This window comes from Lontra canadensis, unplaced genomic scaffold (assembly GCF_010015895.1).
Source record: "Lontra canadensis isolate GAN:19392208 unplaced genomic scaffold, GSC_riverotter_1.0 scaffold137, whole genome shotgun sequence".
NCBI lineage: Eukaryota > Metazoa > Chordata > Mammalia > Carnivora > Mustelidae > Lontra > Lontra canadensis.
This window is the reverse complement of record NW_022631131.1, coordinates 2,576,341-2,602,075: the sequence shown is the minus strand read 5'-3', so window position 1 is coordinate 2,602,075 and position 25,735 is coordinate 2,576,341. Positions and strand designations below refer to the sequence as shown.

Sequence of the window (25,735 nt, the reverse complement as noted above, 5' to 3'; positions counted from 1 at the left end):
GACGGTTTTGATCAACGTGGGAGTGCTCAGAGGCTAGATGGAGAGGTGAGTCCCAAACTTAGTTCTCTGGTTGACCCAGGCTCTGGGACTCAGAGCAGCCTCCTCACCCTGACAGTCCTCCCACAGCCGAGCTCAGCAGGCAGGCCCCGAAGGGGAGCCCTCTCCCTCCCAGGGCAGGAACTGAGCCAACACCTTGTACAGAAACAAGGGAAAACACTCCCTGATTTTTAATCTGACTTCCGATCACAGCGCAATGGGCATCATACACACTTCCAGACCCTGTGGTGGGAAACCCTGATCGGGGGGGGGGGGGCGGACAGAGACTCAGAACAGGGGGGGAGGGAATCAAAATCAAATACCTGGAGTGCAGTGGAGGGGGTGAGGGGGGCCGGACAGGCAATACATTCCAATGGCTCCCATAAGGGGCAGCCAGAGACCTGGGTCCCCCCATGCCCACCTCAGGTGCCTCAGCTGGGGGTGATAATGATGGGGCAGGTGAGATGCTGCCATCCCTCACCCCATCCCCTGGGTGCACCAGGAGGCAGGGATGCAGGGGATCAAAGGGGGCAGGCCCTCTTCCTTACCCTCCCAGCCACTCCAAGGTGTGGGGAAGGGGAGCCACCTCCTCTGTTTCAGAGGGAGGCTCAGAGAGGGCAGGTCACTTGCCCAAAGTCATGCAACACAGCAGGGACTAGATCCCAGAAATACTGGACTGTCCAAGGTCAGGGCAGTCACTGCAGCACTGTGCTACACCCCACGGATGGAGGGAGGATCAGCTGGGGAAGTGGAAGGGAGAATCAGATTCCCTTTCACACTGGATCTGGATAAATTCCCTACCCATGACCCCTCCCCCAAATCTGCTCCATCACCGCTCTGGGCTACCTGATTTTCTGGTCTATACACTGCAGCTTAGCTACATTGAGGCTGGGTTGATTTATCTGCTCCTCTTCTAACGAGGGACCTTCCTATCATCCTACCACACCAGGGCTCAGGACTTAGCCTCAAGGAGAACTCAGCTAGGGGCAGGGGACACACACCATTGTTCCCATCCTCCAAGTACCCCAGTAATCCCTCAGGCCGGTCCTAATATTTTCATGGATTTTGTTATTTCTAAATCGGTACAAAACTGACAGTGATCAGCTCCGGTGACGAGAGGTAGAAGCCGGCCAGGCAGCCGGAGAAAATGGGGTGGAGTGAGTCAGGGCATAGGGCCAACTGGTGTTGGGATAAGGGTGTATCAGATCCTGAGGGCCTCTATCGAGGGGTGGGGGTGTGGGCATATCTCCCTCAAGCACAGGGGTCCCCATAATTCTTTTCCTGGTTCTGCCCCTCTCCAGATTTATCAGAGAAAATCTGAGATTCAAGGCAGGCAGGGTCTGGGGCAGTCAGACTAGAGTGGGATGGGGGAGATAAGAGTCTTCACTAGTACAACCTAACCACCCCCTCCCAACCCCGGGAGGCACCACCTTGCCCACCACCAGCCCCCCAAACCCAACATTCCCCAATCTTGCAGACCACCCAACGCAGGAGGGAATAGAGGGCTGGAACCTGGCATCATGGAAATAAATTTATCCTTTGGGGGATTCCCTCTCCACACTCCATCAAGAAAAGTTGTAACCCAGGGGGTGATCTGGCTTTGGGGTCAGGGAGGGGATGAGGGGCACCCGGCAGGGATGGACCATCGAGTTAAGGCTGGAAGGTAGGTTGTTGTGTCTCTGGGGGTTGCTGGGCGGGGAGATCTCCCTGGAAGGGGAAGAGCTCAGCCTTCTCCTCCTGACTGACCTAGGACTCAACCCTCGGATCCCGATTAGGGTCCTTGGGCCACCTGCATCTCTCTGCCCTGTGCCGGTGGTGCTGACGGTCCAAAGGCTGGCCTCATAGAGAAGCTGCCAGGATCTGCGACAAGGGGATGAACGAAATGAGAGCCCTGTGAACGGAGCTGGGGAAGGCGGAGCCGAGGGTGGATAAGATATCTAAGGACCAACAGATGCTTGGGCAGGCAGACACCGGGAAAGAAGATGCAGGGCAATGACAGACACTCTCTCTGGAGAAGACAGGTGGGGGCCCCCACGGCCAAGGCAGCACCTCCCCACCCCCAAGCCCCACGCTCACCCTCCCGATCCCAAAAGGCCAAGCCGCCCTTTGGGGCCCGGCCGGGCACACGGCGCTAGCTACAGCACTAAAGGCGGCGGGCCCAGGAAGACGGATGCGGAGAGGGGCTGGACCCGGCCGTCGCAGGAGGCTCCACTCGCCCTCCACCTCCCCCCGCAGGGCCCGCGGCTGCGGGGGCTTGCCAGGGCGGGCCAGCCCGAGTCCTTCCCCGGCGCTCCCCGCCCGAGCCACCCCGCAGTCCCCGGGGCGGCCCCCGCCTGGCCGTTCGGGTGCGGCCGCGGGCGGGCGCGGCGTCACATGATGGCGCAGCGGTTGCGGCGCAGCGCGCCCTGGAAGCGCAAGGCGGCGTGCACGTGCTTGCAGCGGGCGCAGCCGACGCTCTTGAGCAGCTCGCTGAAGAGCAGCAGGATGTGCCAGTTGTACTTGGCCGAGCACTCCACGTAGCCGCACTTCCAGGTCTTGCGCACCAGGTGTGACACGTTCCAGCGCGGGATCACGCGCCCGCGCTGCAGGTCCCGTTTGTTCCCCACGATGATGATGGGCGTCTCCGAGGTGCCGATCACCCTGCGGGGTGGGAGCGGGTGGAGATCTCAGAACGCCACAGCTGGGTCTCCCAACCCCTGGACTTCAAGAAGGGCAGGCTGTGCCTGGTCAATACTGCTGCTACTACTACCCTACCTCTGTTCCGGGCACAGTGCTCAGCCCTCGGGGTGCCTTATATTCTCTAAGGGGAACAACTGATCTAAAAGGTGGGTCTGTTATCCCCATTTGACAGATGAGAAACCCGAGGCTTATCTGTTAATTGGGTTAAAGTTAACAGATACGTGGCCCTGGCAGTTTTGTTCCCAGAGCCCCTGCTCTTAACCACTGCATTAGACTAGTCAGCAACCCCATGGTAAGAACCCCAAAGTGAGTTATTAGGAATAGGGACAATAAAATGTATGTCTGGATGTCTGTGCAGGAACCAGAGGGTACGTCACCAATGCCCCCCCCCCGCCTCCCCTTCACCCTTTCCAGGGCTGTGGGTAGCATTGGGGTCCCCACTGAGGTGGCCCCTCACCTCGTCTCTAGGATCTGCTGGCGGATGGTCTTGACGTACTCAAAGCTGTCAAAGCAGCAAATGTCGTAGACCAGGATGTAGGCGTGGACGCTGCGGAGTCCCCTGCAACAGGCGTCTGCCCACTCCTGCAACACCCGCAGCCAGTGTCAAGGTCAGAGCAACCCTGAGGGCTCCCTTTGCCCCCAGCCACCTCCAGGCATAGACAGAGGGCATTCCCTCCTGCCACTGCACCTCAAGCCTCCCACACCCACGCATCCCTAGGAGGCCTGGCCCAGAGCAGAATGGAGGAGCTCAGTGGTACTGCAGCGGCTTCCCCACCTCCAAGCCAGGATAGGGCAGGTCCCACTGCCTGACCTCTAGAGGCCGGGCACTCACTGTCATGTGCACTTCTGGCGCAGAGATCTGCCTTGTCCCGTTTCATCGCCCAAACCATTCATGCATTCCTCCATCCACTCGGTCCTCTGTTCAAGTACATGTGTCATGTGCCTACCTCTAAGAGCCAAGCCCTCTGAGCTAGTTGTTCCATCTGTTGAAATCCTCCGTCTTCCCGTTTAAAATGCTTCTTCCTCCTCCAGGGAGCCTTCCTGCAAGCAGGGGACTACTCCCTTCATTTCTTGTGTGCTAAGAACACTCGGATTCTACCTTGGCTATTAGACTGTTTCCATTCCCAGTTCCCTAGTTCTGCTGTGAAGTCCCAAGAGGGTGAGAGCCAGCCAGGCCTCCTTGTTTTTGTGTTGGTTCTCACCAGGCTCTTTCATTGCACTACTTAGGCTGGTGAGCTCTCTGTGGCCTTGAAACACCCCCTTGCCCCCCGCCCCCCACCCCCGCTCCATGCTGGGATCCCAGCAACTCTGGCCTACAGCACTGCCCTGAGATTGCTACCCAGAAGTGCTCCTTCTGTTTGCTCCATGCTGCCCTCAGGATTGAGAAGGAGAAGACTTGAGGAGAAAAAGACTGAGACTAGCTGCATAGTGGGGGCTTACTTAGACCAGGGCCCAAGGGCAGCTCTGGGGAGAGAGAGGTTCCTGAATGCTTATGGCAAATTCTCGGAGAGGGGCTGCTGCTCCAGAGGAAGAGGCCCCTGGAAAGTCTGAGTGTACTGAAGAGAAGATTCCTTAAGAGATTCATTAGCTGGGGCGCCTGGGTGGCTCAGAGGGTTAAGCCTCTGCCTTCGGGTCAGGTCATGATCCCAGGGTCCTGGACTGGGCTCTCTGCTCAGTAGAGAGTGTGCTTCCTCCTCTCTCTCTGCCTGCCTTCTGCCTACTTATGATCTCTCTCTGTCAAATAAATTAATAAAATCTTTAAAAAGAGAGAGAGATTAATTAGCCGGTTAACCTTCCAGCAGATGGCAAATGCAAGAGCAGTTGAAGCCAACGGGTGTGTGGAAAGAGGAGGTCTCTGACGTTGGAGGAGGGGGAGGCCTCTGAGGACAGAAGGCACCAGGGTCTTCTCCCTTGAGGGCCTGGGCAAAAGACATGGAGGAGGTGCAGGCCGGTGCCCTGCCAGCTTCCGAGTTGCCTTGGGGCAGGGGCCAGGCTCAGAGACTAGGGCTGGGCTCTCTTCCTCAGAGCAGGAATGAAAGAAGAAAGACTCTGGTGGCCGGCCTGGTGGAGAGTTCAGTCCGGCTCCAGAAAAGCACATCCCGACTGAAAGGCTTAGGAGGCTGCTGCAGTGCATTTCCCCTGGGAGATGATGTGGCATCTTTTCTTTGTGCTGAGTTTTAACTTTGGTGCAGGGGGAAGATGCTGGGGACAAATCTAAAGCCGGGAACCAAGGGATGGCTTCTCGGGCCAAGGATGCAGGGAAGAGGGCAGTGCCTTCTGGGAGCCTGGGACCCCCTGGTGCATGGGGTTCCTCCTCCTGCCCCCAGGAGTAGGAGCAAGAGGGAAATGGGCACAAAGGCTCCCACCTTCTTCCAGCTCTCTGCTGGGGAGAGGGAACAGCTGCCAGCCTCTGAGGGTGACAGCCTCACCTCTGCCCCCACATGCTGCCTCCTCCAGGGGGCCTCTAGGCCGCCTTCCCTCCCACTGCTCTCTGGGGGCTCCAAAGAGGGGAGGAGGAAGGCTCCTGATTATTTGGGTTGTGCCTTCACCCCTGATTGAAGAAAGGGAGCAGGAAAGCTCAACTTTTCTTCCAAGCTAGCTCTGTGCGGGGTTCCATACTGGGAGCGACCATCTTGGGGCTGCATCAAGACCAAGGAGCAGGGGAAACTGAGTCCAGTTCTAAGGACCTGGGAGCTGAGGGAGGCTCGGCCACCTGGGTGCTGACCCTGCATTTGTTGCTTGTTTCTCTAAGGCCAGCTTCCTCCTCTGACGGGAGAGGGACTACAGGGGGAACCGCTGAGGCTCAGACCACTTTCCTGGGCTGCCTCTCTCCTGGCACTGGGGAAGAATGTATTTCTCTTTTCAGACAGGGGCCAGTGAGATTCTTAGCTTTTATATTTGATCTTTGGGGATGCAGGGTCCCTTCTCAGTATGTCTCTGCTCAGAGTCACTTTTTTTTGTGCTCCAGGGCATCCAGGAGAGTCTAAAACTTAGGATCAACCAGGAAGAAAAAGGACAACAACCCAACAGAAAAGGTGGACAGAGGACTTAAGAATTGTGAGAAAAAGAAATGCAAAAGCTCTTACGCCTATGAAAAGATGCTTAGCTTCAATCATCATCAGAGACAAACCAAAACCACACCGAGACTATCACATCTCATCTATCAGACTGTCAGAACCCCCCAAATTGAACAATAGAGTCTGATGGCCAGGCTTTAGGGAAACCAGCGCTCACATACGGTGCTCTCACAACAGCAGAAATATGCAACTTTCCTTCCAAACTCAGCTGCATTTATCCTTTGACCTAGCAATGCTGTTTCTGGGGCTCGATTCCACGGATACGCCTCCCCCTGTGCAGAGAGACCATGGACCAGGCTATTGGTGTGGCAGACTGGAAGTTGGACACATAAGAGGGGATGCCATGGTCCCGCTCTCCAGGGGGGTGTGGCGCAACCGTGCTACCAACATTCAGATACCAACCCTCGGGGAAAATCTCTTGGTTATAATGTAAAGCAAAAAGACCAGGTGGAGAACTTTTTTTTTTTTTTTCCTGTAAGAAAGGGAGTGGAATAAGAACACATTTTTTTTTTATTTGTTTAAAGAAACTGGAAGTGTGAATAGAAATCCAGCGAGGATGGCCATTGAGAGTGGGGCAAGAATCAGGGTGAAGAGGGCAGGGCGGGACTGGGATTTCTCTGGGTGTACCTTTTTGCAGTTGGGACTTTTTTTTTTCCTTTTTGTTTTTTTTATACAAATTTAGACTTTGAAACTGTGTCTTACCTATTCCAAAACTGGAATTAAATTAAAATTTAATCTACAACACAATGTGAATGAGTAAGCCAAGCTCAGTGAGCAAGACTGGCAGGGGGCCTGCGGACACACTAGGGCCTCCGTTGAAGTCTCTTCGGAGGAGAGGCACGAGGCCCTGACCCCAGACACATGGCCCTGACCTCGTGGTTTCCAAGGGGCAGATCAGGCTTTTGTCTTCGGTGTGGGTCCCTCACACCTGGGACAGGATAGCCTTGTGTCCCTGGACTTGGGCCACAGTCCTCCTGCCCGGAGTTGCCAAGACGGTGCTGAACCTGAGCCGCTGCCCCAGAGACGGCTGGCTTTGTGGTCACAAGTGGCCAAGCTACGACCCCTGCCTGTCCTTCCAGAGAAACCTCCGAACCTTCCTGTCAGGGGCTTCCTTAGGTGAACAAATGCCTCTTAGAGTTGAGCCACCAGAGGCAGAAAGAGAGAGAGGGAAGGAGGACCTGGTCCCTGCAGGCTAGGGAAAGGAGCACTGTCAGTCAGGGCACTGGGAGCACTGGAATCCAACCCCTGCAGGAAGGCTGCCCCGTGGGCTAGTCCGGAGGTCAAGGGGCACAGCATCACTTAAAGAAAGGCCTTTGGATAAAAGACTGGTCGGGGCCTCCCGTCTCCAAGAACCCACCTTTCCCAGGCCCTCGCTTTTCCTTCTGCTGCCCCTTCTCAGACACCATGGGTCTGAGAGCCTGGAAAACTAGCAAGCATCTAGTTAGTGTTCCTGCGCTGCTTTCCACTGCCCCTTCCCCGCCCAGTCCCACTCAGCGGACGCAAGGCGGCCAAGCACACACTGTGTATGTGACCACTGCCTGCTTGTCTTCACCTGACTGTGAGTGGAGTAGTTCCAGGAGAGCACACTGCACATCTGTCCTGCACACCATCCCATCTACCCTGATGCCCAGCCCACCACGTTACACGCTCATGACACGCGCGTGGAATAAAGCGGCACCCAAATGTCGGCTCTAAGCAGGGTGGCCCGCGGTGCAGCACGGAGCCCTTGGAGCCAGAGGATGGGGACGGGGCCAGAGCCCAGAAAAGGTGGGAGACCAGCTTCTCCCCACCCCACTCGTGCCCGCCAACCGCTGCCACCCCCCTGACTCCCCAGTCGGCTGCCCCAGCGGGCCCTTGTACCTGCAGCGTGTTGACCGGGAAGGTGCTGATGGGTGGGAAGTCGAGGATCTGGAGGTCGTGCACGTGGCCGTTCATGACGACGGCAGGCAGGTAGAGGCGGCGGGCGGTGGTGGGCACGCAGGCCTCGCTGAACTCGTTGTACAGGAACTGGCGCACGATGGCACTTTTGCCCACGCCTCGCGCCCCCAGCACGGCCACCCGGTAGGTGGAGACCATGCCTCCCGCCCCGCTCCGCCACCACGTCCTCGCCGCTGCCTGGGGCTCCCCCGGGCTGCATATTCCAGGGGCTGGGGGCTCAGCCACCGTCAGGACCCACCATTGCTGCCCTTGCTTGCCCTGGGCCCTCTGCGGCCTCCACCTGGACTGTGGGGACAAGAGGTGGGCTTGGTGGGCCCGTTTTTCCCTGGATCTGTCCTGTTACTTGCCCACCTCGGGGACTCAGCTGCAGCTGCCACTGCCCCTCAGCATGCCTTCCCTTTCCCAGAACACCTAGCCGCATCTATCCGGAGTCTCTCTATCCTCCCTTCTCCGTCTACTCCCCCCCGCCACCCTCTGGTGGGAATCCCTCTTTCCTGTATTATGACCTGACTCTTGGCCAAGTCTGGCCCACCCCCGTACCCTCACCAAGGCAGGCTGTAACGCAGAGCAATGCCCACTAGATTTGCTCCAATCTGAGCTTTCCCACAGAGCCCGGGGGGAGAGCCGAGTCCAGGGGGGCTCAATGGAGGCGCTCCCAGCATTTTGTAGAGAGAGGTCTTTATTGGGCAGGACGTCTTACAGCCCTGCTGCCAGGAGGTACCTGCCAGCAGCCGACTCAAGTTACCATGACAACCCAAAACATCCCCTGTTTCCAAATGTCCCCCAGTGAGAAGTCTGGACTGATGACCGCTTTGGCCCTGGAGCCCGCCACTCGGGGAGCACTTGGTAATAGCGCACCTGCACAGTGGCCATTGGCAGGACGGGATCCCTCAGGGGAAGCAGGTATTCCCACTTAAGAGAAGATTCAAGAGGGGGCGAGAAGGGGGCCCAAGGGCAGCTACTCCCCTCCACAGCGTTGTTGCAGTTCTAACTTCCAAGTTCAAGTTCTGGCTGGCGCATGCCTACAGTCCACGGGCTACATCTCATTCCCTGGCATCCCCCCGAGCTCAGAGGGCCTGGCACACAGCAGGTGCCCAGGAAAGGGCTGCTACAGGCTTGGGCCTTGTTCTGGGTTCAGTCACTTGCTCAGTTTTGGTGACTTTAGAGCTTAGGTCTAAACTCCAGCTCTGACGTTTCCTAGATGTGGTCCAAGGGTGCATCACCTACCCAATGAGGGCTACACTCTGCCCATATATAAAGTGGGGTTAAGAGTCCCTATTCCTGAGATAATCCAAGTCAACTGTCTTCTCCTTCTGTTAGGGGTGGTGACCAGGAAGGTTGGTACCAAGCCTGAGACTTCCTGTCCAGGGACTGTTCGCAGGAGGGTGACACCAGCGCCTGCTACCTGGGCCCAGGGCAGATGGGTGGGCTGGATTCCCACAGGACCATGTGTGTATGTCTTCTCTGTGGATGCGTGTTCTTTCCATATATGCCCAGTTCACGACTGAATGGCCCTCAATCTGGCCTGACTCAAAAAATCCAGTCCACTGGGTACATGCACATATGGCCTAGTAAAACGTAGGGCCGGATTTGGGGTGAAAGCCACCAAGGTCTGACTCCCAGCTCTGCCACCTAAAAAGTGGCCTTTGACTTCCCCTGGTGTTGTGATGCTGTGAGAGTGATGCTGAAAGGAAAAGCCCAGGGCCCGCAACAGCAGGTGTGCAATTAACAGTGGCCACTGTTGGGTACAGGGCTTCCTCATCCATCTGAGGTTTTCTAAAACCTCAATGGGACTCCTAGCAATCCCAGGAAGGGTCACTACCCACTCTTGCTCATGTAATTGTGGTGTGGCGGGTGTGTGTGTATGAGAGACAGAGAGAGAGAGAGACTCTTCTCCCTGTTTTATTGAAGGTAAAACCAAAACCCCAAACCAGAGGCTCAGGCAAGTGGAGACCACACACCCAGCTGAGCTCTCAACTAAAAACTAGGACCCTGATTTCTTTTGCCCCATGTGGTGTCCTTTCTCCAACAGGTGTTTATCTACTTCCCTGGGCTTCCCACTGGGGTAAGGACCTGTCCCTCCTCCCCATTAATCCCTCCAGGCCCTGGGCCCCTCAGGCCTCCCTGGACGCTGTCAGCGTGGCAGACAGCCTCCCTTGGTTAATTACATAACCAGCACAAGCAGCTGGGGAGGGGGGCACCTGGGGGAGGAAGAGAGGGCAAGGAATGCAAGAAGAGTCCCCCCACCTCCCTCTGGGTGTGGCCACTTAGAGGGATCTAGGATGTGTCCTACCTGCAGATTCTCCTGGACGCCACACTCCCTGCGCAGAAATCAACCCTTTCTGGAGAATAGCTGGGAAATAAACGGGGATAGTGCTGTAGCCAGGGAGGGGGTGCAAGAGAGGCCACTGGGCTGGGGCCAGCCTCCTGGAACTCACCAGGCTAGAGTGTGGCCCTGTCCCTGACTCAGAGGTGATCGGTGCCCCCTCCCTCTTCTCAGGCAGGAATCCTGGGTCTAAGTGTCTATTAACCCAGCGTCCCTAGCTGGGTGGGGACTGAAGGGGGCTGTCCCGAGAATCAGGGCCCAGCCCCCTGAGCGCGACCTCCCGGAGGCCTGCGCTCTGCAGTGAGTCTGCAGACAGCGCCCCAGCAAGAGAAGCAAGAGACAGGGGACACACACGGGGGCCCAAGCCTCCTTCTTTTCCCCTCCCCTGGATCTGGACACACGAGTCCTGCCCCAGACTGATGGCCCTGGCTTTGCGGGCCCATGGGCCGAGTCACACGACTGCCCGCTGTTTGTCCCCACACGTTCATGTGGGAGTGAGCGGGTGGGGGCGTCGGAGGCTGCTGGGCTCCCCATGACCTGATTGGTGGGAGTCTGGCGGGGGGCATGCCGGAGCCCTGCCTGCTCTCCGCCTCCAGCACCTTGCAGCCCCCCCACCTCCACCGCCGCCAGCTCCCGCTCTCACGTGGCCGCCCCGCGCCGCTTCCCCGCCAGCCCGCCGACCCCCTCCGCCCTCCTCGCCCCTGCCCCCAGGCCCCGCCACCTCGCTCCCACCCGCCCCCGGCCCTGCCCCGCCCGCCTTCCCTCCTCCCGCCGCTTACCCGGGGCCGTCCTAGCTGCCCCCGGCCCTGGCCGGCCGGCCGGCGGGGCCGCGCTCCCCCCGGGCTCCGGCGCTGCCCCTCGGCTCCCCGGCCCGGGGGGAGAGGGGTGGGGGTGCCCCCGGCTGCCCAGTCGGCGCGGGTTCAGCGGCGGGCGCGGAGGGCAGGTGCGGGCGCCGAGGGGGCAGGAAACCTCCAGCCCAGCGCTCCCTCCGGGGCGCGCCGCCCGCTCGCGCCGGCGGGAGGGAGGCGGAGGGGAGCGCAAGGCCGGGCGGCGGCGGCGGCGGCGTTGGGGCGGGGTGGGGGGGTGTCGGGCTGGCGTTCCGCTGGGTCCCTGAGCCTGACAGATTCGCTCGCGCGGGCCTGGAAGAATTCTTCCTGAACCCCGAGCCTCCTTTGCACCCCCTCCCGACCCACCCCGCCAGATTTTTAGCTCCCCACTCCCCGGAGAGGGTGGGAGGAAGGCACCGGAGAGGCCCTAAAGCCTTCTGCTGCACTCCAATTCCTTCCCTCTCCACCCGGCCGCCCACCACGTCCATACTAGCTTCCCTCTCTAGATCTCCCTCAGACCTTTCCCAGGCGCAGCGCGCTGGGCGCACCTGTGTGCCCCTCACTCGGTGCTGGCGACAGCGTCCCGCCTCTCCGCCGCCGCACGGCGAACGCAGGGTGGTCACTCTCGCCCTTCGCGGCAGCGGAGCAAGAAGGGCAGACCGGGCCAGCCGCAGAGCATAGCTTATCTCCTGCCAGCGAATGACCTCCACTCCCCTAAACCGACTGCTCCCCTCTCTTCTCCAGACCGGGAGATAGCAGCATTTGCCAGGGCTGCAGGCACGATCACTTATATATTTATTCTAAAACCAGCGGCGACAGCGGCATTCGCCATCGATAGCTCGCATTCCTCCAGTGTGTACTATGTGCCAGACACCGCGCTCCAAGCTTTGCCTGCGTCCTCAGATTCAATCCTCCCGGTTCTATGAGGTTGCTTTTACAGATGAAGACATCAGAGGCCGAGAGGGGCTGAGTAACTTGTCTTACTGAAGGGCAAAATTTGGAATACAAAGATGGGGAATCCCTACTTGGGTGGCCCTCCCAGCCCAAGGGGGAGAAGCAGACCCAGTCTCACTAATTCTGTGCTGGGTGAAAAGCCTAGGTTCTGGAGGAGGGCAGAAGGAGGGACGAACTAGTTAGGCGGCTCAGAGGAGGCAACTTTGAAGGAAGGAGCCTTGAAAGAAGTGGATTTGGGGCAGCGGGTGGGAGGGAGGCTGTGGGAGAAGAGGGCTACAGGTGAGGGAAGGCAGGGGCAGGTACAGAGCTTTGCAAAGGGAGTCCTAGGAGCAGAGAGCCCAGGGCCTGCAGCTTGCTGAGAGGAGGCAGGGAAGGGAGTTGAGGTAAGGCCTCAAAGGCGGTGCTTGCTGGGTAAGGACTTTGGATTAGCCCTGTGCGGGATAGAAGTCGGTGAAGGGTCTCTAAGCAGAGCAGCCACCTGGCCCAGAGTTGCAAAAATGAATTTTTAGTTGCCTGCGGGTCAGAGAGAAGGAAAGGCCAGCTCAGAGCCCTCTCCCGTGCTTTACCCCTGGAACCAAGCATTACCCACTACGACTTTCTAGACTTTCTATTACTCATGGGCTCCAGATTCCTCACTGAGCCAGTTTCCTCCTCCCTTTGGGCTCTGCATTTTGGGCATGTTCCCAACTGCTCCTCCTCCCTCTCCCATCCAGACAGAAAGCGTAGTGGTTATGAGCCTGGGCCTCAGAATTGGACAGATCTGGGTTTAAATCCTGGCCCACCTTCTTACTATGTGACTAAAGGCTCGTAACTTGAACTGTCCTAACTCTATTGCCTTATTTGTAAAGTGGAGATGTGATCAGTTGTCCTCAGGGCCTAAAGGAGCTACAGGTGCAGAGAGTTTTTTTGTTGTTGTTTTTGTTTTTAGGTGTAGAGAGTTTTTAATCCCAGTGCGGGACCTGGAGGAAGTCTCAACGTGTGACCTCTATTTTTTTCTTGCCTTTTAAAAAGACATGCAGCTATTCATGTGGGAGGTTGGACACCACCTTGGGAAAGCGTTTCCATTTATTCTAGCTGGGGTCTTAGGGCATTGGGGTGGGGTATGAGAGGGACCAGGGAAGTGGCTAGAAGCAAATACAGGGCTGAGAAGGATATGGCTTCCTCCCAGAAATATTCCACCTGGAAGAATTTGCAGAGAGAAATCAGATTTTATGGACCCTTGTGGGGTCACACCAGGGGCACTGAGAGCATTTCCTAACTTGACTAAATTGTCCACAGCACCATCCGTCCTCTGTTGTATCTCAAAATCATTCATGCTTACTTTGCCCAAGGATCTCAGACTTTATGTCTACTCCCCTGGCCATCACCACCCCCCTCCATGCCATCACCCCCACTCCCCATTTTCTGGTTCTATTTCAGCCCAAGGTGGAGTAGAAATATAAATTGTGATGCTCACACTCATACCTGGGCGCCAGGCTTCTCAGAAACTTCTCTTGCTAGGAGAACACAAAGCCATAGGTTAATTATGGGATCTCATCCTTGCCTTCAGTGGTAGGTCATTTAAAATAGTATTTTTATATAAAAAACAAGCAGCCACAGTACTAACATAAAAAGTAAAATATGCCTGCATTTCATATTTAGCTAGGTCATTTAGTTTTTTGGGAGTCACTTTGGGCTGAGAACTTACACTGGCAGGGCCTGCTCACTCTCTAATTACCTTGGTGAAAAGGTTTGAGGTGCCCTGTCCTGGAGTCTGTCTGACCTTGAGCCTCACGTGGCTCTGGTTCAGCTGGGGATGCCTGAGACGCAAGCTCACACTCTGGGGGAGATGTACGGATTGCTTGTGTACTACAAGTAGATCCTAAGGCCCAGACACCCAAGTGGGACAGAATACACAAAGACCAGGTTGATTGCTTTTTTTGCACCCCATCACAGCTCAAAACCCCACTGAGCTTTCAAAGGTTGTTTGGCAGGATTCTGGAGCCTAAGACCAGAAGTGGAAAGTGAATGAAACCGGGGAGGGAGAGCTAGAGGCTGCTTGTGAACATCCTCCTCTAATACCGATACGGTGTGAAGGAGCCGCTGAGCCGTCCTCTCTGTCCCAGAGCGCTGGGACAGTCCTGTTTCAAAGTGACATTTCGGGAGATTAAGTCCTTCTGGGTCCAATCAACCTCCAAATCAGCCTTCTGAACCTTGTTGGCAGCATCACGAATGGCAGGGCAAAAGCTAAATGAGAAGCTGAGATGGCAAGTTTGCAGCCAACTCGGAAACTTTTCAAGAAACATCCTTGTTGCTAATAACATTTCTGGGGGCTGGCTGGGATTCTAGGATTAGTGCTCAGGAGATAGAAACGGCTAACAACGGGGGAGGTGTGATCATTCCCAAGTGCCACACCAGGTATTAAAATAAACAGGCTCTTGCCTCCTGGAGCTGGGGGTGGCAGGGAAGAGAAATCTGGGTCCAAGCAAAATCAGAATAAGCATCAGTGCATGAGGTGGGAGTAGGAAGGCTCAAACCCGGGAGTCCTCAACTGTTTTCAGGCTTCAGAAACAATGTACCTGAGAGCTCAGTATTTCCTAGTTGCCATTCTGGCGGCTGAGAAAGTGCAATGGAAGGTCAAAGCCTGGGGCCAGCGTGGCCTGCTCTTAGTTCTATGTCCTGGTAACTTGGGGGCTTAGCAGGGCCAGTCAAGCCTGGTGGCTGAGTGCAGAGGGACAAGGGAGGGCCTCTTACAGAACTCTCAAGGGAACTCAAAGGGAAATCCATAGTGTCTTGGGGTAAGGACACACACGGGGCGTCTGTCACACCTTACCTGAAAAGTGGAGATAATGCCAGATTCACGGGGTACGGTAGGCAAGTATCATGTGCGTGAAAAGTGCTTTCCCATTCTTTTTTTTTCCTAGAATGGTTCTGGACAACTGCCATTTTATTTGGCAACTTCATTTTTTTTTTTTTAACATTTTTTAAAAAACTGAGGTATAGGCGAAATACAATGTGTTCATTTCAGGTGTACAACGCGGTGATTCCACAATTACATACACTATGAAAACTTCTCCCCAGTACGTGTACTTTACCACCTGTCACCATGTGGAACTTTCATGTTACTGACTGTATTCCCTTTGCTGTCCACCCCTGTGACTTATTTTATAATGGGAAGTTTGCATCTTTTCATCCCCTTCTCCTATCTCACGGATACCCCACCGTCCCAGAGCTTCAGCATTTCTTCCCGTTACAGGAACACAAGCATTGGTTTAAAAGTAGGCATACCGGAGTGTCTTTCTCAGGTAGCTGATTTTCAACCCCAGCTGCACGGTGCAAACACCGGGAGTTCTTCTAAAATGCAGATAGCCCCCACGCCCCACCCAAGCCTGGTTGAGCAGAAATCATCAGTTTTTTAAACTTTACATGTGGTATTCACGTGCACCCAAGAGTTGAGAGCCTCTGAGGGGTGACTGGCTGGCTCAGTCAGTGGAGCGTGCCACTCTTGATCTCAGGGTTGTCAGTTCAAGCCCCACACTGGGTGGAAATTACTTAAAATCTTAACAAAAGTGTTGAAAGCCTCTGCCCTGAGAGTTTGCCCGACCTGGTATCATTCTTAGTTGGTGAATCCAGACAGATTTCAGAAAAGCCCATCTCTCTTCATTTCTTTGACTTTGAACCTCAACAAAGACCAACCCTGGCCCCACTACCCCAAGTGTCATTCCTGTCACAGCTTGAGCAAACTGCGACCCAGCAACATGATGACAAGCAAACAGTTGCTGGCTGCCAAAGACAATTCTTCCACGGAGCCTAGACACCCAAGTAATGAAAGCGGCTACTGCTGAGCACCGCGCAAAGCAGCTAATGCACAATCACTCTATCGGTGACAGGTTCGGGTCCTAGTCTGAGGGCATCTGGGGTTGGATCCCTCACCCTCCTTCCCCCACTCCAGGTTGTGAGACTTCAGAGGCTGTGGCTCATCAGAATCTAGGGTGGGGCCTCTAGCTTGACGCCACCTGGGTCCTGGGCTCCTGCGATGCAAGTGACTAGACTTGAACTCTTAAGGAAGCCTGCTTTCAAGCATTGATTCTATTCACTGGGGAACACATGAGGCCCAAGTTCAGGTCCCAGCAGCTTTTATGCATTTCGAGACAAATCATCCCGGGTAACAGGAAACTGGTGAGTAGTTCTGCTGTGCTGCCTCTGCTTCCGGGGCCCTGGCAGGGAACGCAGCTGGCTCCCTCGAGCAGGTCCCGCCTGTGGTGGCAGTGGTGGCGGTACGGGGCTTGGTTAATAGGAGCCTCTGCAAAAGGTACAGGATTCCTCCTCAGGTCAATCTTATTTCATCTGGCTAAATCCTGGGAAGGTTGGGGCAGCCGAAAGAAAAGTTGTAGTAGTATGGTTCTTAATGCCCCCCCCAACACTCCTGGGCAGCAGTGTTGTGTCCCAGAGTGTCAGTTCTGGAAGCAAAGTATACACCACAAACTTCATTTTGTGTAAATGAGTTTATTGACGAAGACACAAGGTCAAGCTTGCCCCCAACTCCCACCCTCCCCAAGAACAGATCTCAACAACCGAAGAATGATAAGCATTCTTGGGGCACCATTTACCCCTCCCACTCCCAATTTCTCTCCAGAGTCCCAAGCTGCACAACACAGACACACGTAACAGGCTCGGGCGAGGATAGACACTCAGGGAATCTCTGACCAGCAAGAGTTCTGGGTGTGTGTGTGCTTCCCTGCCCTTCATATGACACCAGCTGACGTTACAAAGACAAACCGAGGCAGAGGAGAGAGTGGAGGGCAGGCTCCACTCCGCCTCCCCACTTCAGCCGAACTCAACATGGGCCAAAAGGGAAGCTGCAGGGGAGGCAATAGGTGCTGTCTCTTCAGGAGAGAGATCCTCTTCCACGGAACAGAATCCCTTCCTAACCACTCAGGGCAGCCTCCCCAAGGCGCGAAGAATTCCCGGATTGGCTCAGGCAGGTGAGCTGAGAAAAGCAGTGGTTACACACTGCTGCTGGGGAGGTTGACAGAAGCCTCGTGTCAGGGGCAGAGGGACATACTCTGGTATAAAACTGTTCTGTCTGCTTAGATGACACATACACTTCCTTGTGGAACAGCAGTTTGCTCTGAGGTGAGAACACGGTATTTGTAGTGTGAACCTTCTTCATTGCCTGTGTCCATCCGGCTCCACGAATGATTTGCCAACAAGGAAACTACCAGCCCGCTTTTCTACCCAACACATATATGCCCTGTGCTACTTCCTGTTCTCCACATGCCTCAGGGGTGCAGAGTGCAGGACGCGAGTTCCTCCCCTCTTCCCCGTACCCCTGCCCCAGTCATTCTTCTCGTGGAATCTCAAGGTTTAGGAAACTGCTTTGGGGGACCCACTCCCCGCAAGCTCTGTAGCTAGTATGAATCAGGGTCATTTCAGACACGACTGGACTGTGGGGTGGCTTCTGCTCTTGTTTTCTAGGATTCCTCTTCTTGGACTCACTCTGAGGTCTGAGTTCAATGTGAGTCCTTTGGGCCCCAAAGTGCCTGTACCTTGTGTGGGGCAGTTGAGAGGAGCGGTCATGTTCATGGATCCTGAATACTGGGTACCAGGCAGTGTGACCAGTGCCCAGAGATATAAAGTGTGGACGCTGCTACAGTTGGTGCTTTGGGCACAAAGCATCCTTTGGCAAAACACACCCAAAGTGTTAAGGAAGGGGATTTCACACCTCCCACCTTCTGAGAGAGGACAAGACTGCCTGACCTTCTGAGATGCTCCCAACTGCCGTGGAGCCTAAGTAACAGGGCAGATCAGAAAGCTAATGGGATCGAGTGAGTCTGTGGCCTCTCTGAGCGCACCCTGTCTCACTTCATCTGCACCCGCCCTGCTGGCCTCAGGAACCGGGGCTACAGGAGCACGTGGGGAAAGTGTACGCTCTCATTCTGGCATCTGGCGGTACCTTCCAGTGAAGAGAGATACCCGAGATACCCTGATGCCAAGGAAAAGAGTGCCAAAATCAGTGTGGAGTATGAGAAGAGCCATAAAGGAGCAGGCACGGAGAGGGCAAGAGAAAAGCATTGAAGAAAGGAAAATCAGTGAGACATTCCTGTAGTGAAAACAACACTGATGGGGATTTAGGAGACCAAGTCCCCACCCCCTCAACAGCTTAAAGGCCTCAGGCAGCTAACATCTGTTTACCTTTTTGTCTTTTGCCTTTTGTCTTTTTCCATTTTAGAAAAAACAGGGCTGGTTTTATTAGTTAAAGTCTGTTTCAACACCAAAACCATGATTTTCGATCTGAATTGGACCTGAGAATTAAATTAAGTCCAGGGAAGGGAGTGAGGGAAGCCCATTTTGGTTCCTGTTCCCCATCTCTACGAAAACTCCTTGGTCAGCATGATCTGTTAGGTCGAGGGAAAGGAATGTAGTAAGTTCTAATCTCTCTAAGCTGTAGGACCGAGAGGCCCTATATCCTGCCCCTGAAGCACCTGACAAGGAAGACCCCCATTCCCAACTGCAGAGCTATCAAATGAGATAACACGGGGTAGGTGGAACCACAAGGAAAGGGAGTTTGGAGAGAGAAAAAAAGTGAAAACCCAAATGACGAGGGACGAGGTGAGCAGGGATAAGGAACCCCTCCCAGGGTGGGCAAAGAACCACATCTCTTCCTCCAGGACTGTGCGGTTCCTGGCGCTCAGTTGTTTTAACACGTTCTACCAGGGATGCTGTTCCCTCTCCTTCTCATATGTACAAAAATATAAAACAATAAAGTGCAGTTTATGTTTCAGTGACACTTTTCCTTGCTTTAATATTTTTTGTCTTTTTCTGCTTTTGAAATGAGTTCTCAATTACAAAATATCAAACTACACTCAAAAATGCCAGCCACTGGCACACTACGGAAAAGCTCACAAGGAAGGACAGATCGCAGCGGCAGGTGGCAAGAGGTGGGACGTGATCGAAGCAGTGGTTACAAATGTTCACAGGAAGCTAAAACTATCCAACAGGTTGTGCCCTAATGTTAGCACAGGTTAGACTAGTCACTACCTTGGTGGGTGGCCTCAGTGTGTTTGGGTTCAGATTCTACACGGCAATACGACTTCTTCCAGTTAAGAGTTCTTGGCGTTGCACCAATTACAGCGTGGCCGGAGGGCCCCGGACCAGTCTATTAGTTTTTCAAAATGCTGTCGTAGACCTGATAGATGTACTGGGAGACTTCAGGAGCTCTGCACTTCAGCGACAGCTGTTAGGAGGAAAAGGAGAAGAAGATTAGTATGGAGGCTGGCATGAGCTCAAAAGGTATCCAAGACTCAATTCAAGAAAATCTCTTTCTGATTCAAAGAGAGAGGAGCTTCTGTCACTGAGAAGCCAAACCAGGAGATTCTGTTAAGAAGTTCTGTGGGTTTGAAATATTCAATTTAATCAGTGTCAAGTTGTGCTGTGTTTCCACCTACATTCTCTGTGGGTCCACGAGATTTGGAATACTAATACTAATACCAATACTAATACTACACACCTCAAAACCCCTGACTGTAGGGGAAGAGCTGCCCCAGGGCTTTGCTAAGAGTCACAGGGGTTATTACCAGATGAGAAGGGAAGGGCTAAACCCTAACTCGCTGGTGGTCACTTTGGCTGCCTGCCCCAGTCTCCCACTCAGACAAGGATGCTTATGTCAGGCCCGGTTCAACAGGATGTACGATCAAGTGAAATAAAAGTGCGGTACGTCCAAGGTACTAGTCCTTTCTGTCTCACACCGAGGACGCCAAACACGCTGTTAGGGAAGGAAAACAAGAACACGAGAGACTTCGCGTACACAGACAGCGATTCATGGCAACAGCTTCCTCACACACTTGCTGCCTCCTCCAACAGACAAATCAGACGCTCCTGAGGCCGCTCCTCTGCCCCCTCGCTTCCTCCCGTCTCACAGTTACCAAACCAACATAAAGACACTGAAAACGATTTCACTGCTGAACACTGAGGTTTTCACTTGGAGGGTCAATGAGCACAAAACTTAAACCCAGATTTGAAATCTTTGTATCAGATTAGGAAAAATATTATTGACACTACATAATAGTAGAAACCTGCAAACAGCATTTAGAACTAGAGAATTTAATGTTTGCTTTCTGCATTACTGACACCATCGTCCTCCTCTATTAGGGCAGACAGGTAGAAGTTGTCCTTCATGATGCAGCACTATGAGATTTTAGATTCTTTTACCTCTTCATTCTCAGACACCAGATGATTTCATACAATACACAAAAGGTGAGACTGTTTTTGGCAAAAATATCAAGATATCGGTCAGCCCTGAATTTCTTGAAAAACCTCACATCCTCAAAACTTAAAGTCAGATTTTAAAAATGCAGACAGGGGCGCCTGGCTAGCTCAGCTGGTAGAGCACGTGATTCTTCATCTCAGAGTTGTGAGTTCCTGCCCCACCTTGGGCACAGAGATTAATTAAAAAAAAAAAAAAAAGGCAAAAAACAAAACAAAACCAACCAAAGGAACATCAAAAGAGGCTCTATTTATTTACAGCTTTAATATTCCGTCTGTAAGGCACTTCCAAAATTGCTACTTGACATTAATCAGGAAGACAATTCTGACAAATGTAAACACACACACACACACTCCCAAACGAAAAAACCCCAACTACTTTAAGAATATAAATATGCATAGAAAACAGCTCCCTACTTCGTTCAAAGCTGCAGCCATGGGCATGTCCCTGACTTTCAAGCTCCCTATAGAGGCAATTCTGTACCTCCTCCTCCACAGCCTCTCCGCTGTCACTGTTGTGGAAAATTCTTGTGGGAGAGTAAGTGGGTTCAGAAGAGGAGGAGGAGAGGAAGCTAAAAAGAGTAAGAACAGCCTATGGGAGTTAACTCTTAGACTAAAGAGGGGTAGTTCCTCTCCCCCAAAATATTTTTTCCACATCTTTGTAACAATACTTGAAGATCTACCAGTTGGGAGACAGACTTTTTTTTTTTTGGGGGGGGGGGGCGGTTATGACTGATAAGGAAATGCCTCCCTCTACAAAAGCCCAATCTGCCAAGGCCAACAATGGGAGGAAAGGGGAGCAGTCATGGACTGATCAGACCTGGACTTTGAGTTTCTGGTGCTCTTTGGAAGGGGGCGGGGGTGGTGGTGATGAGGAAGAATCAGTCTCTCCCTCTCTCTCCCCTATATCATACTACGCTCCTCCACTCCCCTCCACCCCCAACCTGCCAAGCCATGCCAACCTTTAACAAAGGGTTGGGTTTAGACTTAAAACTCATCCGTTGCCTTCCAACTAGTACAGCTAAGACAAACTAGAATGAATTACAAAAAAAAAAAAAAAAAAGAAAAAAGACAAGACAAGAAAAAAGAAAGGAAAAGAAAAAGGATCTTGCTAAATCCTGAAGCAAGTACAAGGGAAACATACATTATAAGAACAAAGCAGCTACAGAATTTGACTTAAAAAGCTAGGACTCTGTGACTCATTTTGTATGGCTTCTAAGGGAAAAGAGACCTTATTAAAGTTTTAACTTTTGAACTGATGGTCTACTTATGTGAGATATCTTTAATATCAACCACTCAGGAATTATCACTCCTTTAGGCCCATCAAGGAAAGAAAAGTCACCTTTCACAGCTAAGTAAGCCAAGGACTTAACATATCTGCTTCTGGTTTATAGTCTGGAACACACTTTCCCACCAGATACAAATTATCTTTCCAAATAAGATGTAGTTACTTGGGAGTAATGGGGCCTCATCCTTATAGGATAAACATTTCAATACAGTAAGGACTGGGTGAAGGGTGGGGGGAGCGATTTATCAACCTCTTAGGAGGCTAAGGGACCACTGGTCCCCCTGGATTAGTACTGGTTCAACCAGATTGCTTTCCTCAATACCTAGTGGAGATAGAGCAATACTGTAATGGGTGTTTAGGGTGACAGAGGGAAGGGAGTGGACCCAAGGGATTCTGAAGTCTGCAGCACCATTTAGGGAATGGATTAGGTCTGTATCAGATGTTGTGATGGAAAATTTGGATTGTTCTGTGGGCAGAAGGATCCTAGTCACCAGATGGATGGAAACAGGAGAGAGGGCAAGGTAAACAAATTTACCATTTATAAATATAAGGAAAGAAGGGAGGTTGGTGTGGCTATAAAAAGGCACCAGGAGTCAGGACACCTGGGTGGCTCAGTGGGTTAAGCATCCAACTCCTGATTTTGGCTCAGGTCATGACCTCAGGGTCATGAGATCAAGCCCCACATTGGGCTCCGTGCTCAGTGGGCAGTCTGCTTAAGATTCTCCATCTCCCTCTCCCTCTCCCCCTACTCTCTCTCAAATAAATAATTAAAAAAAAAAAAGGCATCATGAGGACAAAATCCCACTGGATTATTTCTTATAACTGCACATAAATCTGTAATTATCTCAAAATAAAAATAAAAAAATACATAGGCAGCCCTTTCCTTTTGCAGCCATCACAGAAGCACCAGCGGCCAACATGAAGTTCAATCCCTTTGTGACTTCTGACCAGGGCAGGAACCGTAAACGGCATTCCAGTGCACCCTCCCACATTTGCAGGAAGATGATGTATTCCCCACTTTCCAAAGAGCTAAGACAGAAGTACACTGTGTGATCCACGGCCATCCGAAAGCATGATGAAGTACAGGCTGTGTGAGGACACTGTACAGAGGTCAGCAAATTGGCAAAGTCGTCCAGGTTTACAGGAAGAAATACGTCATCCACACTGAACGAGCAGAGCAGGAGACGGCGGACAGCACACCGTCCACGGGGGCACTCACCCTGGCAAGGGGGTTAGCACTAGACTCTAACTGTACAAAGACTGCAAAAAGATCCTTGAGCAGAAAGCCAAATCTCACGAAGCAGGAAAGGAAAAGGGCAAATATAAAGATGAAACAATTGAGAAGAAACAGGAATAGAGTAATCTTATGTATGACTGTAATTAAAAACTGTTAAAATGGAAAAAAATATATATATGGGGAAGAAATGTCTTTCAACAGGTGAATGGATAAGCTGTTGTACATCCATATGGGGGACTACTACTTGGTCATAAAAAAGAACTTTAGATACTTATTAATGACCTGGGTAAATGTCAAGAGTATGGTGCTAGGGACACCTGGGTGGCTCAGTTGGTTAAGCGGCTGCCTTCGGCTCAGGTCATGATCCCAGTGTCCTGGGATCGAGTCTCACATCAGGCTCCTTGCTCAGCAGGGAGCCTGCTTCTCCCTCTGCCTCTGCCTGCCACTTTGTCTGCCTGTGCTCGCTCGCTCTCTCTCTGACAAATAAATAAAATCTTAAAAAAAAAAAAAAAGAGTATGGTGTTAAATGGGGAAAAAAAAATCTCAAAAAAGATTCCATACTGTAAGAATTTAACTTTATATAGCATTCGTAAAATGACAAAAGTATAGTAATGGAGAAAACATCAATGGTTCCCAGGGCTTAGGGATGGGTGAGAGTCTATAAATGGAGAGGGGGAAGAAGGAATGTCCGTGGTGCTGGAACGGCTCTATGTCCTGCCAGTGGTGGTGGTTATCTAAGTCTACACACGTATGATAAGACTGCACAGTGCTGTACGCTCCCCGACCGCCACCATCAGCAACAAGAAATAGTAATGTAGGACTTGGAAATATCTGAGTAGGGTCTATAGTTTAGCTAATAGTGTTGTACCAACATTAATCCCCTGTTTGAAAATGTACTATATGGGTGCTTGGCTGGCTCAGCTGGTACAGCATGCAGCGCTCGATCTCCAGGTCGTGAGTTAGAGCCCCATGTTGGGCATGGAGCCTGCTTAAAAAATAGAAGAAAAAAGAAAATGTACTATGGGTGTGTAAGATGTTATCAATGGGGAAAACTAAGTGAAAGATACATGGGAACTTGGAACCATTTAAAAATTTTTTTTGCGGGTCTATTATTTCAAAATAAAAAGTTAAAAATTTTAAACAGGTGCGGCTTGTTAAGCATCTGCCTTCGGGTCAGGTCATGACCCCGGGTTCTGGGATGAAGTCCCGGATCCGGCTCCCTGCTCGGCCTGCTTCTCCCTCTCCCACTGCCCCTGCTAGTGTTCCCTCTCTCACTGTGTCTCTCCTCTGTCAAATAGATAAATAAAATCTTTAAAAGAAAAAAAAATCTAACCAAATTATATTTAAGACAGTGACATTAAGAGGTCCTTCTCAAAATTCTCATTATCCTTACAATGAATACCATAGGAAAGGTCAAGAGATAGCCTGAATTCTAAGCACAACACACCTACCAACAAACTACATGATCTTGAACAAGTTGCTAATCATTCCTTTTTTTAATTTTAATTAATTAATTATTTATTTATTTTTAAAAGATTGTATTTATTTGACAGAGAGAGAGAGAGAGATCACAAGTAGACAGAGAGGCAGGCAGAGAGAGAAAGGGAGAAGCAGGCTCCCTGCTGAGCAGAGAGCCCGATGCGGGGCTCGATCCCAGGACCCTGAAATTATGACCTGAGCCGAAGGCAGAAGCTTAACCCACTGAGCCACCCAGGTGCCCCCCTTCCCCCCCTTTTTTTAAAGAGAGCAGGAGAGAGGGTGGTTAGAGGGAGAGGGAGAGAATCTTAAGTAGACTCCAAGCCCAGCAGCATGGAGCCAAACATGGAGCTTGATCTCAAAAGCCTGAGGTCATAACATGAGCTGAAAGTAAGAGTCAGATGCCTGAACTAACTGAGCCACCCGGGTGCTCCAAGTCGTTAATCATTCTCAACTTTGGTTTCCTCATCTGCAAACTAGGAGTAATCATGCTTCATTAACTTAGCTGAGATGAAAGACTGTATACAATAAAATGGATGATAAAACAAAACACACACACACACGCTCTCTCTCTCTCTCTCTCTCTCTCTCTGAGCACATTTCTAAGGAAGAAAATGGGAGTTATTTTACAAAACCTTGATTTTATAGTAAAGACCTGCCCTTCCAAGAACAGCACAGAAGGGCTTTTTCCTTTCTTAGGGAACTCAAAGTAAATGATGGGGATTTTCTTTCCAAAAAAGACAAGATTGCTGGAGGACAAGGTGGGTGGGAGGAGTGTCTACTTCATGGAGGAAGCCTGAAGTTCCCCACTCACAAAAATCTAGCCTGACAGGACCAAGCACGTGTGCGCACACGCGCGCACACACACACTTTCCCAGCTACTTCAAGGGAGGGAACTAGTGGGGAAAACACCAAGAATTCTCAGCTCTGGGTGGTACTATTCCCTTGATGAATGCTAATGAAAACAGACTTGGCTGTTAAAATTAAGGAATGCGGTCACAGGCTTTTCTTAGCTAAATGGCTAACATGCCCCCTTAGTCTCCTGTTCAGCCATTCAATACTGAACGGTATTCTCTTCTGTCCCTTCCTTCAGAAGCTTCAAAGATAACCAAAGAAGAAGATATTGTCCCGTCTCAAGGGCTTTTGTTTTACAACAGGCAATGACACAGGCAGCATCCTATTGGGATATCACACTTCACAACAGCAAACACATGTCCGATGCCTGCAGTGTAGTCTTTGTTGTTCAAGGCAATCACTCCTGCTCTAAAAATATTGCCAGATTTAAATTTTGGTCCAGTATGGTCCTAAAGGAGTTTTCCCAACTACAGTCCCCTTGTCGTCTTCCAAAGGTGTGCCCCAGTTTTGCCTCACCTTTCTCAGCAGGGTCTTTGGGGCATACAATGTGGCTAAAAAAAGGGCTCATGTGTCTAGGACTCTGACAGCCTTAGATCATGAACTCTAAAGCAGGAAAGAAGGCCTTCTGGAAATGAGCTATGGAGACAGCCCTCTGAACAGCTTGTTAGAGCACCATATGCACAGAAATGCTAGGTGAGTCCTGCGCGTCACTCAGCAAACACCAGGGGAAGTTCGCAGCACTCCTTAGAGAAGGTCACCGGGGACTTCTTTATTAACTGCTTGTTTTGGCTTTCCGGG

At 52.1% G+C, this 25,735-nt stretch overlaps 2 protein-coding genes and 1 pseudogene across 5 annotated transcripts in view; 1 reads left to right on the top strand and 2 right to left on the bottom strand.

Annotated features, from left to right (window-relative positions):
• Window positions 1–196: 196 nt before the first annotated feature.
• Window positions 197–11,103, bottom strand: RASL10B (RAS like family 10 member B). 3 transcript variants are annotated; one of them, XM_032843240.1, is made up of 5 exons: window positions 10,836–11,103; window positions 10,024–10,083; window positions 7,653–8,015; window positions 3,173–3,297; window positions 197–2,676 (listed from the first exon to the last, which is right to left on the bottom strand). In XM_032843240.1, exons 3-5 carry the CDS (start codon window positions 7,866–7,868, stop codon window positions 2,406–2,408), a joined length of 612 nt encoding a protein of 203 aa, XP_032699131.1. In that variant the 5' UTR covers window positions 7,869–8,015; window positions 10,024–10,083; window positions 10,836–11,103; the 3' UTR covers window positions 197–2,405. The 3 variants fall into 3 exon arrangements, with proteins under 3 accessions (XP_032699131.1, XP_032699132.1, XP_032699133.1); XM_032843241.1 differs by lacking the exon at window positions 10,836–11,103 and adding an exon at window positions 10,169–10,641; XM_032843242.1 differs by lacking the exon at window positions 10,024–10,083.
• A 7,486-nt stretch (window positions 11,104–18,589) lies between these two features.
• Window positions 18,590–25,735, bottom strand: part of AP2B1 (adaptor related protein complex 2 subunit beta 1) — a 126,007-nt gene continuing 118,861 nt past the window's right edge. For both annotated transcript variants that reach the window (XM_032843236.1, XM_032843237.1), the window contains one exon: window positions 18,590–19,053. In XM_032843236.1, coding sequence (XP_032699127.1) covers window positions 18,979–19,053 — 75 coding nt within the window. In that variant the 3' untranslated portion in view covers window positions 18,590–18,978. The remainder of the gene's footprint in view (window positions 19,054–25,735) is intronic.
• On the top strand, window positions 22,288–22,726 carry LOC116858442 (annotated as a pseudogene).

Excerpts from the sequence above, each read along its gene's own strand:
- RASL10B (XM_032843240.1), bottom strand. The coding sequence starts at position 7,868 with ATGGTCTCCACCTACCGGGTGGCCGTGCTGGGGGCGCGAGGCGTGGGC. Across the intron at positions 3,298-7,652 it reads TCCCGGTCAACACGCTGCAG|GAGTGGGCAGACGCCTGTTG; the intron begins GTACAAGGGCCC and ends CGGGTGTTGCAG. Across the intron at positions 2,677-3,172 it reads CAGCAGATCCTAGAGACGAG|GGTGATCGGCACCTCGGAGA; the intron begins GTGAGGGGCCAC and ends CCCACCCCGCAG.